Source organism: Xenopus laevis, chromosome 1S (genome assembly GCF_017654675.1).
Source record: "Xenopus laevis strain J_2021 chromosome 1S, Xenopus_laevis_v10.1, whole genome shotgun sequence".
NCBI classification, from domain to species: domain Eukaryota; kingdom Metazoa; phylum Chordata; class Amphibia; order Anura; family Pipidae; genus Xenopus; species Xenopus laevis.
In genome coordinates, this window is record NC_054372.1 from 200071470 (window position 1) to 200089342 (window position 17873).

At 41.9% G+C, this 17873-nt stretch overlaps 1 protein-coding gene and 1 long non-coding RNA gene across 2 annotated transcripts; both read right to left on the minus strand.

Annotated features, from left to right (window-relative positions):
• Nucleotides 1–12802: 12802 nt before the first annotated feature.
• On the minus strand, nt 12803–14909 carry LOC121399551 (E3 ubiquitin/ISG15 ligase TRIM25-like). Its single transcript, XM_041580695.1, has one exon. It carries the CDS (start codon nt 14608–14610, stop codon nt 13045–13047), a length of 1566 nt encoding a protein of 521 aa, XP_041436629.1. The 5' UTR covers nt 14611–14909; the 3' UTR covers nt 12803–13044.
• Nucleotides 14910–14999: 90 nt separating this feature from the next.
• LOC121399552 lies at nt 15000–17480 on the minus strand. The gene is made up of 3 exons (XR_005965131.1): nt 16466–17480; nt 15700–15783; nt 15000–15181 (listed from the first exon to the last, which is right to left on the minus strand). It is a non-coding gene; the product is annotated as an uncharacterized LOC121399552 (long non-coding RNA).
• Nucleotides 17481–17873: the final 393 nt, after the last annotated feature.

Consider the following 17873-nt stretch of genomic DNA (forward strand, 5'->3'; position numbering starts at 1 on the left):
AGTCAGTTCAGTGGGGAGCCCTTACTCTGTTGAGATGATACATTAAAGGGATACTATCATGGGAAAAAATTTTTTTTCAAAATGAATCAGTTAATAGTGCTGCTCCAGCAGAATTCTGCACTGAAATCCATTTCTCAAAGAGCAAACAGATTTTTTTACATTCAATTTTGAAATCTGACATGGGGCTAGACATATTGTCAATTTCCCAGCCGCCCCAAGTCATGTGACTTGTGCTCTGATAAACTTCAATCACTCTTTACTGCTGTACTGCAAGTTGGAGTGATATCACCCCCTCCCTTTTCCCCCCCAGCAGCCAAACAACAGAACAATGGGAAGGTAACCAGATAACAGATCCCTAACACAAGATAACAGCTGCCTGGTAGATCAAAGAACAACACTCAATAGTAAAAACCCAGGTCCCACTGAGACACATTCAATTACATTGAGAAGGAAAAATAGCAGCCTGCCAGAAAGCATTTCTCTCCTAAAGTGCAGGCACAAGTCACATGACTGGGGGCAGCTGGGAAATTGACAAAATGTCTAGCCCCATGCCAGATTTTAAAATTGAATATAAAAATCTCTTTGCTCTTTTGAGAAATGGATTTCAGTGCAGAATTCTGCTGGAGCAGCACTATTAACTGATTCATTTTGAATTTTTTTTTTCTCCCATGACAGGATCCCTTTAACCCTGTGTTGGCTGATTCCTATTTTCCAGGGTGAAAAATGCATTCCAGACATTCTCATTCCGGCTCAAGGAGGTAAGTTATATCTAGAGAGGCTATCGGGATGTGTTAAACTCTGATGTACCAATACTCTTGTTAATTCATCTTGGATATAAATGTTTTTCTTTACAGAACCTCACCAAGCAACACAGAAGGAAGAAGAAGCAGACAATGAGACTACAAAGAGATGTATTTCCTGTTCAGACATAGCTCTGCCAGATAAAATGCCTTTCAGGAGGCGACTGGCTTATCTTCTCAATAATTCTCCAAATTCATGCCTTGGATGAAGGATTTTTAATCAAAATATGGAATCTGTAGTATCTCAAGTTACTCAAAATGTTCTCAAGAACTTCAAACCATCTAGCAAGCAAGCAGGGACAGAAGTGTCCAGTCTGGCAAGAGAAGAGTGTTTTGGATCATCAGAATAACATAGACTTAGTGGAACCACTCATTAAAGCCATGAGAAAGATCTTAGACCTGGACACTCAATCCACAAACAAAGACCAACAGAATGTTCAAAGGAAACACAAAAAAGAATAATTTTTTCCTGGTCCACTAGGTCATTAAGACACCTGACGAGAAATTTGCTCTAGAAGACTCCAAAGAATATTTCCGTTTCAATCTGATCTCTCCAAGACTTGGGAATTTTCCCCTGCTGCAGTCACTAGAAGAACTACACTCCCAGTTGAAGAAGGGGTTTCACTTAAGAATCCCAAGCAAAGAAGACAAGATGCATCTCTCAAAGGGGTTTACGTTGCTGGAGGGGCAGCTTGCAAAGTGGCCATTGGCATCACCTTAGTCACTAGGAAGAAGCCATAAAAAAGGGAACAGAAAACTTCTAGAAATGCTTCAGGATATTAAAGTAGTGAATCAAATCATGCAAAATCTATGAAAACCCTATCAGCTAGTAAATACCAGGAAATGTCTTTACAGATACTACATTATTCCTACTTTACTCCACTTAAGAGATATCGTATGTGCATTATAAATTCGGACAAATGTCTGAGATGCCGCCAGCCCAGGGCAGACCTCATACATTGTCTGTTGCAGTGCCTTAGTATTCAACAACTTTGGGGAGAAGTTCAGGAATACTGGAAATCTCTTACACAACAGACAGACTCCTTTACTTTAATGTGGGCAATTTTTGGAATACCGCCTTCACAAGTCAATCTTACATGCTCTGAGAAACTATTGGCAGAAAGATTAATGGCAGCAACTAGGAAAACTATTCTTCATCAATGGCTTTCTACATCTTCCCCTTCACTCTCACTAGTAAAACAAAAACTTTACCATATTTTTCATATGGATTGGGTAGAATCTACCATGAATGAGGAACAATACACAGAATTTTTTTTCTCAGCATGGATGAATTACATTGCTTCACTTTCTACACATACCAGACATCTTACTATATATGCATTTAGGTATATCACATGGTATGACACAGAATTATTGTCAAATAACATCCTTTTACAAGAAACGGATCAATATATTCAAAATTTACCGACCATGGGACCAAATTTCTTGATCACCCCCCAGAAGTCATCAACCAGATACTACTTACGAGTTAAGTATTCTTTAAATATGATAGTGGGTAAGAATAATAATGCTATTTAATTCAGATGTCATTTAGCAGGGAAATTGTTAACATCATTGTTTGGAACACTTCTGATAAATGCTAAAGTATATTGTCATTGGAATTGACTTTTAAGCATCTCCATATTCCTCTTTGTTCATTATTTTATTTTATATTGACATGTAAACAAAATAAAAACATTTGTTAAAAAAATAAAAAGTAGTAAATGAATTTGCAGCAGAAGATTCCATGGACTCGGTCAAGCTGGCCAGTAAGAATGTAGGATTGTCAGTAGCAGCCAGAAGAGTACTGTAGCTCCTCAATGAATGTGCTAGAGCTGCCCTGCATTATGTGGGAGGAAGACCATTTTCCTTCAGGGCAGTGTGGGCTCCAGAAATCAAGGACAGCTGGACTCTGGATATTATATGAAAAGAAGATATCACCTGGATCTAATAAACAGAACCTGTAGACTGTTTTACTTCTACAGACAAACAAATAAAAAAACTTGTGTAACCCTTTTGACACCCCTTTGTCTGTGTTACACTCCACGTGTGGCGCTTACTTGATGACATGGGACAAACCTGAGCCACTCCACAGTGGTATTGGGAGAGACTGGGTACCTGGTACTTACTAGCGCAGGGCCTCCACCTAGTGGGATTCGGGAATGCACCTACGGGTGGCCTCACTAGGAATACAGTAATAACACACATAGTATTGGTTAAAGGAGAAGGAAAGCCAAAAAAAAACTTAAGCTCTAAGCGTTGACAATGTATAGTAGATATATTTACCAGCAAGCATTCCCTCTTTACTTTTTCACAAAATCTTTTTGCTTCAATCAATTTTTGTAAAAGTATAGACATGTATGAAAAAGATTACCTTTGTCTCTGTAAGAAATCCATATAATTAGGGCACACGCATGCGCATTAGCTTCCATCCATGCCCTGCGCATGCGCATGAGTGTTTTCTCTTCCTTGTGCAGTGATGACGATGCGGTCACGTGACACAGACGCTCGTCATCGCTGACCTCTCTGCCCCCGCCTCATTAATCAGAGCTCCAATAGCCGATGCAGTTTCCCCTCTGCCAGGAAACTAGGGGAAGCTTTGAAGCTATATATGGATGACTTTGACGTAGTTGTTCAGCTTAAATATATTGCAATATATGGACAAACAATCCCTGTTTTGTTTAAAGGGTAAGGCATTTTTTAGTAGCAGTAGCACAAAATGTCGCTGTCTTAAATATATTGATAATGGGTTGAGTGCAGAGGACTCTTGTATTTGAAGCTTTGAGGAGGGGAGCTTTACAAAAGGCAGCAAAGGATCGGGTCTGTCTGAATGAGGTCTGTACATAAAGGCATAAAGCAAAAGACATGTTATTTTGACTTCAAACTACGTCCTGTATTTTTTTGTATAACCCAGTGTACTCAATACATGTAAATTATGTTGTCAAAATGTGGGTCACGAAGGAGGCGCATGCGCATTCACGACGGAGTGCAAGGCGGAACTGACGTGACAATTTGAAAATGGCGGCGGCAAACTCATATAAGGGGGAAAACTTACAAACGCTTGTGCACAAATTCAGCACTGATATCAGTGTTTTTACTGCTGCGTTTCAGCAGGGGGCCTGATGGAGAACAAAGTTAAGGTAGTTTAGTTGTTTGGCTTTCCTTCTCCTTTAAACTGAATAACTGTTTATCTAATATTAAATGGCCAACTAATACAAATAGCACTCCTAACCAGGTGGGAGTAGGGCCTCATTATCTAACTTGCTTGCACTGACTAACTACCTAACTAAAGAAGGCAAAGTCCTTTAAAGTCCTACAAGCGCTTCTTTAGGGTACTGTCCCTTTAAACAGGATACTCACAAATCCTCTTTGGATACTTTAGATCTCTCTCCAGGTGAGTCCAGCACAGTCAGACATACAGTGAGATTACCAGCCCCTTTGGATGCTCAGATAGGAATCTCCTGCTGGTTGTTCCTCCAGTCTGGATTCCTCTCACACTCTCTGTCTCTCCAGACACAGTATGTGGCTTCCCTGTGCCAGTCTGATCCAAATGAATGTGGTGCAGCCTCTCAGCTCTCTGGTCCCACCAGCAGCTCTCTGGCTTCCTTCTCTGTCCACCATGTGACTCTCTATGCCAGGCTTTCTTCTTTCGCCAGTCTCTGTGACTTCCTTTTCCTGTCAGCCACTCACTAGCTGCTGTGTCACTTCCTGTTGCACTGAGATCACTGAACAGCTACTTACAGCACACACACACACAGACTCTATGCCTGATCACTTACAGGGATAAGTGAAAGGTTTTTGCACTAATTCCCTACACTTGGGAAAAAATTTCTAATTAGACAAAAGAAGTTGAGAAATAAGTCACTGAACCCTCGGAAGTACAGATTGTGGCATTTCTTCAAAAGCGGAAATGGGTCTCAGTAACCCTAAAAGGGCAAGTTACATTGATTTCTGATTTTTCAAAAATCAATCAAAAGATCAATCTTTTCGAAAGGCCTCAAAAGACTCAGACCTACTATTCACTCACCCATTCTTCCTTGGTATCATAATCTTGTGTTGGACGCATTAATAGCGGGAAGCCGCTATAACGGGAGTTGGTCTCACACCAGATAGTGGGTGTGGTGGAAGCCCAGGGAAATAGCCACAAACACTTGGAGCAAGCATGGTGAATTCGCAAGTTTTAATGGAACTGAAGATGAACACAGAATCAGGTGAAAAGTAGGAATGGGCGAATTTTACCCGTTTCGTTTCGGCAAAAATTTGCATTTTGTCGTGCTGCGAATTTTTTTAGGCGCGTGTCTTTTTATTTTGATGCACAACACCATACAAGTCTATGGGCGTCATTTTTTCGGCGAAGCAAGGTGAAAAAATTTGCCCATCCCTAGTGAAAAGTCAAAATAAAGTTTTTACCCGGCAGGCAATGAAAAACTGGAACAAAAACACGGGAACAAGACTCTGGAACTTGAAATCACAGGAAAACTGAACTTGGAACAAGAAATCACAGGAACAAACAGATTCAATGACTCAGCCCTGAGCGTGGTTTATAAAGGGCAAATGATTAGGGAATACAAAACAAATGAGGGAAACGAGGAGGGAGGAGACCAGAATACAGAACAATAATAATACAGGATCAGGACAGCCCCAAGAGTCTCCAGTGGCTCACTTCGAAATGCACTGACTGTGCACTGAAAGTCCAGTAACCCCAGTCCCAAGTGTTCATATCCCAGATGGTCCTTACATAGCTAAACCATTTGAACTTCTAGATACTGCTCCAATCAATGGCCAGAAGAGTTAGCAAAATTCACACTTTATCCACTTCACAGGGCTCGCTAACCTTCCTTCAACATGAAAACATACTGAAAACAGCTGACAGATTTCTACCCAAAGTGATTCACAAGTTTCATACCTCACATGACATTATTCTGCCTTCCTTCTGTCCAGACCTGCAAACAGACCGACTAAAATCCATCAGCAAATCTGACTCCTTACTAATGAAAGGTGTGAAACGTAGGGATCACCTTGTGTAGAAATCTGTCAGCTGTTTTCAGTATAACTCCATCTTAATAGAAGTTTAGCTTGCCATATAAAGTGGATAAAGTGTGAATTTTGCTAACTCTTCTGGACAAAGTTATAGCTAGCAGAAAACACATTTTTAAGTTGAGAAACTTGATTGGACTCAACGTTGTTGATCTTTTGATAAATATCATGCTTTTGTGTTAATTATAGCACGTTTCCTGAATATGCATGGTATTTACTGTCATGTTGATTTTTCCTGTTTATGTGAAATTCAGTAAAATATTTTAAACCATAAGTAGTTTGGGATGGATGTAAATTATTGGCCAAGACAGTCATGTTTGACATGTTTGTTGACCAATAAGTTAGAGTCAGAGGATTATGAACAAAGAATACTATCCTTGACCAATGTGAATCTGTTTGGGCTCCTGTCACACTCCAGCTGTGATAATTATATGAGGCTTAAAATATTTTATTGAATTTTACATTTCTCTAGCTTTCACCCAGTTGGTCAATATCTCTGTGTCCTTAGGAATTATTAGGTGAAGAGGGAGCCAATGATCATGCCTGACTGCAGTAGAAAATACTTGATCTCTAGTCATGATGTCACTCCCTATGACACGTATGTGCTGTTAAAGGGGAAGGAAACCTCCTCGGCGCTAACCCCCCACCCCCCCTCCCGTTTGTTGCCCCCCCTCCCTCCTCCCCCCTGGCCTACCCCTCCCCCTGGGCAAATGCTCCTAACTTGTTACTTACCCTTCTGCGCAGGTCCAGTCCAGGGAGTTCACAGGCGACATCTTCTTCCACGCGATCTTCTTCCTCCTTTGACCGGCGCATGCGCAGTAGGATCGTTTTGCCGGTACGATCTACTGCGCATGCGCGTGACTTTTGGCACATGCGCAGTAGATCCGTACCGGCGAAATGCTCCTACTGCGCATGCGCCAAAACGCCGGTCAAAGGAGGAAGAAGATCGCGTGGAAGAAGATGTCGCCTGTGAACTCCCTGGACTGGACCTGCGCAGAAGGGTAAGTAACAAGTTAGGGGCATTTGCCCAGCGGGAGGGGTAGGCCAGGGGGGAGAAGGGAGGGGGGCAATACACGGTAGGGGGGGAGGGGGGTAAGCGCCGACGAGGTTTCCTTCCCCTTTAAGGCCCCAACCTGGGCTCTCTGCTTCTATCCAAACATTTTGAATGTGTATTACTTCCTTGCCTGTGGTCCCTACTGTTTTATTTATTTGCATTTGTTACAATCTAGGGCCCTGGACTCAAATGACATTAATTACAATTTGTACAACTACTTATTATAGTTAATACTGAATATGAGTCTCTCCTTCATGAACTTTCCAGCAGTGGGAATGACTAGTTATTATAGAGTCACATGTTTCCTATTGGGATCTATTTACTGAATGATATGAGTCTCCTTCATGAACTTTCCAGCAGTGGGAATGACTGGTTATTATAGAGTCACATGTTGGTATCTATTTACTGAATGATATGAGTCTCCTACATGAACTTTCCAGCAGTGGGAATGACTGGTTATTATAGAGTCACATGTTTCTATTGGGATCTATTTACTGAATGATATGAGTCTCCTACATGAACTTTCCAGCAGTGGGAATGACTGGTTATTATAGAGTCACATGTTTCTATTGGGATCTATTTACTGAATGATATGAGTCTCCTACATGAACTTTCCAGCAGTGGGAATGACTGGTTATTATAGAGTCACATGTTTCTATTGGGATCTATTTACTGAATGATATGAGTCTCTCCTACATGAATTTTCCAGCAGTGGGAATGACTGGTTATTATAGAGTCACATGTTTCTATTGGGATCTATTTACTGAATGATATGAGTTTCTCCTATATGAACTTTCCAGCAGTGGGAGTGACTGGTTATTATAGAGTCACATGTTTCTATTGGGATCTATTTACTGAATAATATGAGTCTCCTACATGAACTTTCCAGCAGTGGGAATGACTGGTTATTATAGAGTCACATGTTGGTATCTATTTACTGAATGATATGAGTCTCCGACATGAACTTTCCAGCAGTGGGAATGACTGGTTATTATATAGTCACATGTTTCTATTGGGATCTATTTACTGAATGATATGAGTCTCTCCTACATGAATTTTCCAGCAGTGGGAATGACTGGTTATTATAGAGTCACATGTTTCTATTGGGATCTATTTACTGAATAATATGAGTCTCCTACATGAACTTTCCAGCAGTGGGAATGACTGGTTATTATAGAGTCACATGTTGGTATCTATTTACTGAATGATATGAGTCTCCTACATGAACTTTCCAGCAGTGGGAATGACTGGTTATTATAGAGTCACATGTTTCTATTGGGATCTATTTACTGAATGATATGAGTCTCCTACATGAACTTTCCAGCAGTGGGAATGACTGGTTATTATAGAGTCACATGTTTCTATTGGGATCTATTTACTGAATGATATGAGTCTCTCCTACATGAATTTTCCAGCAGTGGGAATGACTGGTTATTATAGAGTCACATGTTTCTATTGGGATCTATTTACTGAATGATATGAGTTTCTCCTATATGAACTTTCCAGCAGTGGGAGTGACTGGTTATTATAGAGTCACATGTTTCTATTGGGATCTATTTACTGAATAATATGAGTCTCCTACATGAACTTTCCAGCAGTGGGAATGACTGGTTATTATAGAGTCACATGTTGGTATCTATTTACTGAATGATATGAGTCTCCGACATGAACTTTCCAGCAGTGGGAATGACTGGTTATTATATAGTCACATGTTTCTATTGGGATCTATTTACTGAATGATATGAGTCTCTCCTACATGAACTTTCCAGCAGTGGGAATGACTGGTTATTATAGAGTCACATGTTTCTATTGGGATCTATTTACTGAATGATATGAGTCTCTCCTACATGAACTTTACAGCAGTGGGAATGACTGGTTATTATAGAGTCACATATTTCTATTGGGATCTATTTACTGAATAATATGAGTCTCCTACATGAACTTTCCAGCAGTGGGAATGACTGGTTATTATAGAGTCACATGTTTCTATTGGGATCTATTTACTGAATAATATGAGTCTCCTACATGAACTTTCCAGCAGTGGGAATGACTGGTTATTATAGAGTCACATGTTTCTATTGGGATCTATTTACTGAATGATATGAGTCTCTCCTACATGAACTTTCCAGCAGTAGGAATGACTGGTTATTATAGAGTCACATGTTTCTATTGGGATCTATTTACTGAATGATATGAGTCTCTCCTACATGAACTTTCCAGCAGTGGGAATGACTGGTTATTATAGAGTCACATGTTTCTATTGGGATCTATTTACTGAATGATATGAGTTTCTCCTATATGAACTTTCCAGCAGTGGGAGTGACTGGTTATTATAGAGTCACATGTTTCTATTGGGATCTATTTACTGAATAATATGAGTCTCCTACATGAACTTTCCAGCAGTGGGAATGACTGGTTATTATAGAGTCACATGTTTCTATTGGGATCTATTTACTGAATGATATGAGTCTCTCCTACATGAACTTTCCAGCAGTGGGAATGACTGGTTATTATAGAGTCACATGTTTCTATTGGGATCTATTTACTGAATGATATGAGTCTCTCCTACATGAACTTTCCAGCAGTGGGAATGACTGGTTATTATAGAGTCACATGTTTCTATTGGGATCTATTTACTGAATGATATGAGTCTCCTACATGAACTTTCCAGCAGTGGGAATGACTGGTTATTATAGAGTCACATGTTTCTATTAGGATCTATTTACTTAATGATATGAGTCTCTCCTACATGAACTTTCCAGCAGTGGGAATGACTGGTTGTTATAGAGTCACATGTTTCTATTGGGATCTATTTACTGAATGATATGAGTCTCTCCTACATGAACTTTCCAGCAGTGGGAATGACTGGTTGTTATAGTCACATCAGCTGTAACGGTATCTGGTGGTCTAGCTTGTCGGCGGGGGCACCTGCATCCATTGTTTCTGATGCGTGCAACTTCTGGGTTTTACATCATCATTGGAGTGCCCATTGCTCATTAACCAACATTGGTTCATGGGTGCACTTCTTGTCTGTTTCTTGACCCTGACTTTTCTTGAATTCTGATTGGTTTTGGCTCTGCTCTGTTCTACAACTACATTTTGCCCTATTCCCATTCCTCCTGTTGCACGTAATGGTCCCGTTGCCTGCCCAGAACTCCTGCCCTGGCGGCTTCTAAAGGCAGAAGCGTGAGTCATGACCAGAACCTTGGCATCTGTTCTGGGTTTGAGAAATCATATGTGACATTACGTTGGGCCCGACATGGATGGCAACAGAGCAGCTACTTCTCCTTCTACAACTGAAGTAATCCTGGTAAGTCTCCTCCAGCATCTCGGGGAACAAAAGGCAAAGCAGAATCGAATCGTCCAATCCCTTCAAAGACTCTCTGCAAAGTTGGACATTAACCAACAACAACCTGTTGCTCCTGTTCCAGCTCCTGAACCGGGAAGCAGACCCCTAACAGAGATCACTTATGACATTGGTAACAGGGAATTGCCGGACATAAAATGGACATTTGAGCGGAGACATTTTCTGGGGGAAAAATGCTAAAGCAGAAGCCCTTTCTAGAAGTTTTTTCTCCAGTCCTAGAGGAAAGATGTGAGAAAGGTTTCTAATTTTATTCCTAAGAAGAAGAACATCAGCCTCTTTCTTTCTCCTGACAACTTCCTTGACTACTTGCTGGTCAGACTGGTGGGAAACTGACCAGCAGGTGGCGCTGTTGTAACACAATTCATTCATATTAACAGTACATGTATCCCTTAATATCTTGGAATAAAAACAAAATAAATAATGAATGTAAATGACAAAGGTGCTTAGAATAGACCCCTCATTCGTTTTACATTCACTTATTTTAATGTTTACTTATCCTCAGGGCCGGCCTTAGGCCAATTGGACCAATTGGGCCCAATTGGGCCCCGCACCTCTGGGGGCCCCGCACTGCCCCTTTCCTTTCTATTTTGTGCCTGTATGCCCTTATTTTCCTAAATACTTGCTGTGTCAGTAGCCAGCAACACTTTGTCTAGGGGCCCCGCCAACATGGTCCCAATTGGGCCCCACATTTGATAGGACCAGCCCTGCTTATCCTTACAGCTTCAATTACTCTTAAAGGGGTGGTTCACCTTTAAGTTAACTTTTAGTATATTATAGAATGGCAAATTCTAAGCAACCTTTCAATTGGCCTACATTTTTTCTATTTTTTTTTTTACTTCTACTTTTTTCAGCTTTCAAATGGGGATCGCCCCATCTAATCAAAAAATCTTCAGTAAGGCTAAACATTTATTGTTATTGCTACTTTTTATTCAGGTTATTTACTATACATTGTCTAGTTTTTTATTCAAATCAAAGCATGGTTATTAGGGTAATTTGGACCCTAACAACCAGATTTCAGAAACTGCAAACTGGACAGCTGCTGATTAAAAAGTTAAATAACTCAAAGACTACAAATATTCAAAAATGAAAAACAATTGCAAATTGTCTCAGGATAGCACTCTCAATTTAAAGTTCAGCAACACTTTTAAGGGGAATCACAGGGAAATCTGTTGCTCCCCCCAATAAAAAAGCATGTCTGCAGGCTACAAATCTCTGAAAACTGATTTTAGGGAAAATCAGCTGACAATAAAGGGTTAATTGTGGTGTAGAAAAGATACATGTGTCCTGTTAGTAGTTCTGTAGCTATTGATCCATTTAGAGGCATTTGCCATTGAACTGGGTCCCTGCAGGTACTGGATGTGCAGCTGTTATAATAAATACTAATCATGTTGCAAAGAACTGCTATGGAGGGGCTGACAACAAACGGGGCAGTAAATTTGGTTTTGGGGCAAACTGTGAGTGTAGCTCAAATTCTTTAAATGAAATATAGATTATTGAAATATATTTTGAATACAGTATTTTGCTTATTTATGAGCCTGGGAGAGACAGTTACAGAAGTCACTCCACTTCATCATCATCATGTTTTTTTTATATAATGTTATTTGTTCTTGCTTTTCATTGGTCAGTGTATTCAAGGGCGATCCTGGCCCTTCCGCCGCCCGATGCAGCTGCAGTTGCTGCCGCCATCCCCCCTCCCCCGTCCACTTACCTTTTTGCACCTGAGGGGGTCTGGGGGGGGATCCACCAGGGCAGCAGAGAGGGCCAGTGCACTAGAGCCTAACTGCGCTCTCTGCGCTAGAAGAGCCGAATTTCTGGTTTGAAAACTGGAAATTTGACTCTTAAAGTTCCAGGAGCGCCATTTTTGCATCCCCTGGTACCTAGTGGGGCGCAGACGCCTGAGGCAACAGCCTCAAGTCGCCTCATTGGCGAAGCGCCCCTGAGTGTATTACAATGAAAATATGAGTGAGACGTAGGTGTAACAAAACAGTGAGTTAAAATTCAGATATATTGATGGTCCTGTAGTCACTGAATGGGCCAGAGTCATAAACTGGGGGATTTATATATGCAGAATTTATAATTAATCCTTGTGATGAAAAGCTAATGAGCAATAACTCACAACCACTCATACACACTCAAACACCTGCACACTCTAACACTAACACATACTCTAACATAAACTCACCCATGCACACTCACACACACTAATACACTTATACACATGAACCCCCACATGCTCACATGGACACCCTCACAAGCGTATTTATTTTAAAAAAATTCCCCCCCCCGCCAGCACCAGGAGGGTTTGAGCGGCCATATTGGGGCAAACAGAAATCTCATCATGTGCATGTGTTCTGTATAACATGGCTGCTCACACTAGGAGCTCCTTTCAGGTATGAAACACCTAGCGCTGGAGGGGCCAATTTCTTTTTTTAAGAAACTACTGTTACCCCCAGCTGGAGTGCGGGCTCTATTAGCCTGTACCTTTGGTTAGGAAAATATTTTTTGCCCAGCAGGTGCCCTTTAAACACTCACACACATAACAACTGAATGAATGTACTTTATATAAAGTGATTACAGAGATATACAGTTCAGCACCAAGAAGACCCCCAAGTCCTGAGCAATATTGTTCCAATAATCAAACTTCAATAATTGAACATTATTGCCCCACATAGTTAAAACACCCACAAAGTATTTGATAAGGGAGACTGTCCATCATTAACATGGCACCAACATCTTCTTCCTTTCTTGGCATCACTGGGCTAAGGGCAACTCTGGGAATGGGCTTCCTAACTAATGATTCTCACACAGGTATTATCCCACCATACCCAGAATGCAGCATGAAGGGGCTCAGTGAATGTGGAAGTGAAGGTGTGTAAGTGTCTGATTGGCTCACTCAGCTCATAAAAGGACAGACGTCCGGCCTCATAGTCCAATGAGATCCTGATTCTCCTGCAGGAAGGGACGTGGGGTATCTCTGTGCCTTTACTGTCATGTATCACTGTATATTTATTATTCGATCTCCACAAACACCAGGACTTGTTATTATTCCCAATCCAGGACTGACCCCCTCTCCTCTCTATACTGGGATAGGCCACCCCTACCCTCCAGCCCCCTGATTCACTGACCTCCACGACCCAGTAATGTCGCCCTGAGGGGAAACTCCTGCTGCTTAAAGTCTGAGGAACCTGAAATCTCTCTGGGGTTTGTGGGTGACACTGGTCTGTGAGTGAGTAGGAAGCAGATTTCCTGTCCCCTGATACAGATACAAGATTCCCAGCCGTGTTTATATCCAGTAACAGGTCTGTAGCCTCCTGCCCATAGATCCACTTTCCCTTTACCCCAGTCACAATGGCAGCTAAGCCTGTGAGTAATGTCTCTGAGATCAGATCCGCATCCAGATCCCCTACAGCAGGGACCTTTATATCATGTCTCTCTCTGCCCCCCTCATTATCTGCAGCTCCATGTGATTCCCGTTCCTGTAGGACAGTGAGTGGATCTGCCATGTTGCACAGCTCCTCAATGTGACGGATCTTCCTGGACAGCTCGTCCTTCTTTATTTCCAGCTGCTCCATCAGATCAGTGAGTGTGAGTGAGAGCTTCTCTTTCTGGCTGGAGATGTCACTCAGGAGTCGCTTCTCTAGGGCTTCCAGCTGTTCCCTGATGTCTCTAAACAGGGCAGTGACTCTCTCTGTCTCACCGGCTGCTTTTTCTGCCACTTCTCTCCTGCGCTCCTGCAGTCTCTGGGCTCCTCTCTCAGTCTCCTCTCTCTCTGGCCTCAGTTTCTCCACAACTTTCCTCACTTTCTCTTTCTTCTTCTCAGAGGCCTCACTCAGCAGCTCCACCCTGTGGCCCCTGTGCTCTCCGGCCAGACAGCAGGACACACAGACAGACTCCTCACAGCAGTAATACTCCAGAACCTTGTGATGTACAGAACATTTTCTCCCCATAAAGGAGTCGGTGGGTTGGGTCAGTACATGTTCTGCTGACTTGCTGTGCCCCCTCAGGTGGGTATCACACAGAGAAGCCTCACACAGGAGACAGGATTTAGCAGCAGGTACAGGAGAGAGGACACAGTAGGTGCAGAAGATCCCAGTCTCCCCCGGCTCTGTCTCAGTTGGAAGGAATCTCTCTGCGATGTTCCCCAGAGTTCTGTTCCTGTACAGGGCAGGGCGCTCCTGATACTCTGCTCTACATTCAGGGCAGGAATAAGCCCCAGATCCCTCCTGGGTGTCCCATGTTGTCCCAATACAGACCTGGCAGAAGTTATGGCCACACGGCAGGGATACAGGATCAGTATAAATGCTCAGGCAGATGGAGCAGCTCAGCTCGTCTCTCAGATCAGCAGCCGCCATCACTGAAATCAGGAACAAGAAACGAAACTGAAAGTCTCTTTCTCTCTATAACCAGTGGGATGTGTCTCCTCCTCTCACACAGGTTGGGGGAAGTTAATTGCTTGTAATTTAGAATCCTGTTAACACTTTAAAGGAATGGTTCTCCTTTAAGTTAACTCTTAGTATGTTATAGAATGGATAATTCTAAGCAACTTTTCAATTGATAGTGTAGAGCCAAATAGGCATATACATACATGGGAGGGTGGCAGTCAAAGAGTTAACTGCACAGGTGTTCGTCTTGTCATTAGCTTAGGGTATCACAGGTGTACTGGATTGCTAACAGGTGAGCTACTTGATACAGGTAAGGCTATGATTGGCTAAAAGAATTGAAATCTGGTCAGGTGGTAACAACGAGCCCCTATATAAGCAGGTCTCCAGGGAGGTATACTTATCATTGTAGAATCAGGTCCTGAGACATCCCTGAAGATCCTGGAGCATGGTGAGTTTCATGGAAGTGGCAGCTGAGGAGATGCTACGGTGGATAAGCAGAGAGGCTGGCGATGAAGCCTTCACCTGAATGCTCTAGATGTTCCTGCAAGAAAAAGAGTAATCGCTGATGAGTCCGTCTGAGGAAGGGGAGAGTGTTTCAGACTGTGAGGGACCTACTACATCAAGGAACCAGCGGAGCACCTGCTACCAAAGTGGCACATAGGACGGCTGCTAAGATCAAGAAAAAGGCTATAGGGTTTACCTCTGGAAGCCAACCTATTCCTCCGCTGTCTCTGCTGAGTCTGGACCACCTACTAAGATATCCGCACCGGCCCACACTGTTCCCACCACATCCAACCTCACAGCATTCCCTGCCCACACCATCACCACTGATATTGTCTCTCCTCCACTCTCATGTCCCCCCACAGGTCCAGCCATCTGATACATAAGCTACAACTCCCTCCTCAGCATCAGCTCACCTTCAGCATAAAGAGGTCAACCCACAGCCCTCCACTTCAGCACAAGAGACTCCCAGGCTCCAAGACTCTAAGATAGTACAAGAGCTCGGTAAGTTAACCTCTTTGATGCCAAATTTAAATGACTTCATGTAATGTTATTTACCTGGTGTTTATCAGTCATTGCTAAAACTACATATTGTGATTCCATCTTATGAGGTTACTCTGATTGGGTTACATTTACCACCATCTGTGAAGGAGAAAATAGGAAAAAGTGATTATGTTGATATTTTATCTTTAATCCCTGCTGCTAAGGAATTTTTCACAGTCGAAAATAATGGTGACAGCAAGGAGGGAAGGGGCGACCTATAGCCTATACCTTCTCTAACTGGTTACAAGGCTTTTGCATATATACCAATATCCTCTCTGATAAACACCCTTCATTGACGCCGGGCTTATTTTAGCACGTTGATATAATTATAGAAGTTACAGGGGTATTGTATGTTACACTTATGATGACAAATTTAGACAAGAAATGGAGGTTACTAAGTCATTGAAGGGGGTAGCAAGGACATAGATATTTGGATGGGGCTGCTCATTCCCAGACAGCAAAATGCTTCAAAATCATCTGAGATGCAAAAGAAACCAAATTAGTGTTGGGCATATAATGAGAGCTACTGTAAATTCCAACACAATTGTAGATTTAAACATGAAAGTAATATTTGCAATGCCTCACATTCAGCCTTTCATTGCATCAAGAGATTTTTGCCCAATGGAAAAGCAGCCCCTAAAGATTTACAGAACAAAGATGCCTACACTGGTGAAAGTAGCAGAAATGGGCCCAAACCTAAAGCTATACCCAAACAAAATGAAAGCCTAGTTTCTATATGATGGATTCAGATTTAAAATCCCTTCTTCTAATGCTAATTTACCTATGTTTTTTTTATATTTGAAATCTTTGAGTGAACATCCACGCATTGGCCAACAGAAGTTTGATAAAGAGCAATCGTTAGGCAGGATTGAAGGGCCATTCTCAGAGCTGCCATTATCAGATTTGTAAGTTTCTCCATTAGGTCTTGTTCCTAGAAAAGAATCAGGCTCCTTTAGATTGATACATCATCTCACATTCCCTAAAGGATTATCCATCAATGATGGTATTGATCCAGATTTATGTGCAGTGTCATATGCATCTTTTTATAAAGCACTGGAACTACTTTGTGGATGTGGTCAAGGAGCCTGGCTTGTTAATCTGATATTGAGTCGGCCTTTAGGATATTACTAATTCACCCTGCAAGTTACTATCTACTAGGTTTTTGTTTTTTATTTCTTCAGTGGACAGTCTCATTTCTGACAAATTCAAAATGTATTATTCATTATCTGGATGACTCCCTGTTTATGGGACCAAAGGACACTAAGACTTGCCACATATTATTAGAAACATTTAAACTAATGGCTATACGGTTTGGAATTCCCTTGTCCGCAACAAAAAACCCAATAGCACCCTGTCCTTAATTCAATATCTAAGTATCGAGATTGATATCATTGCAATGGAATTTAGACTGACAAGTGATAAGTTGATTAAGCTAAAGAATTGGTTAACACGGGAAAAGCTGCAAAGAAATTAACCTTATGGCCGTTACAATCATTGATAGGGAATCTCAATTTTGCCACCAGGATTATACCGATGGGTAGAGTATTTAATAAGCGGCTACTCACTTTAACAGTTGGCATTTTGAATCCTAGTTGGCACATTAGAATCACAGTGGAAGTGAGAGAAGGTCTGGCAATAGGGGATGAATGTTTGAGAGCTTTTAACAGAAGGACCTGTTTTCAATCACATTTTATAGACAATGAGGCCATAGAGTTGTATCTGCAGGATTTGGAGCATATCATGGTGGTCAGGGTCACCATTAGAAATCAAGGGCCCCCCGTACAACAACATTTTTGGGGCCCCACCCACTCCAGCACCCAAGCCCCACCCACTCCAGCACCCAAGCCCCACCCCAGATCCCACCCACTCCACACAACAGTTTAAAGGCCACACAGACATCAGTGCTAAAAAACATAACCCCCCCCACACAAGTTCTAAAAAGCTATTGAAGGTCAGGGCCCACTTATAAGTTAAAAAAACCTATGGTGCCAGCACCCCCCTTAAAAGTTCTTTAAAAAATTTGTGGTTAGGGCCCCCATACAAGTTAAAAAAAGATAATTGGTTACCAGGGCCCCCTAAAAGTAAAAAAAAAAACATTGTCACCAGGGTCCCCCTACAAGTTAAAAAAAAATTGGGGCCCCAAAGAATATTGTTTTAAAAAAAAACGTTGGCTCCAGGGCCCCCCTACA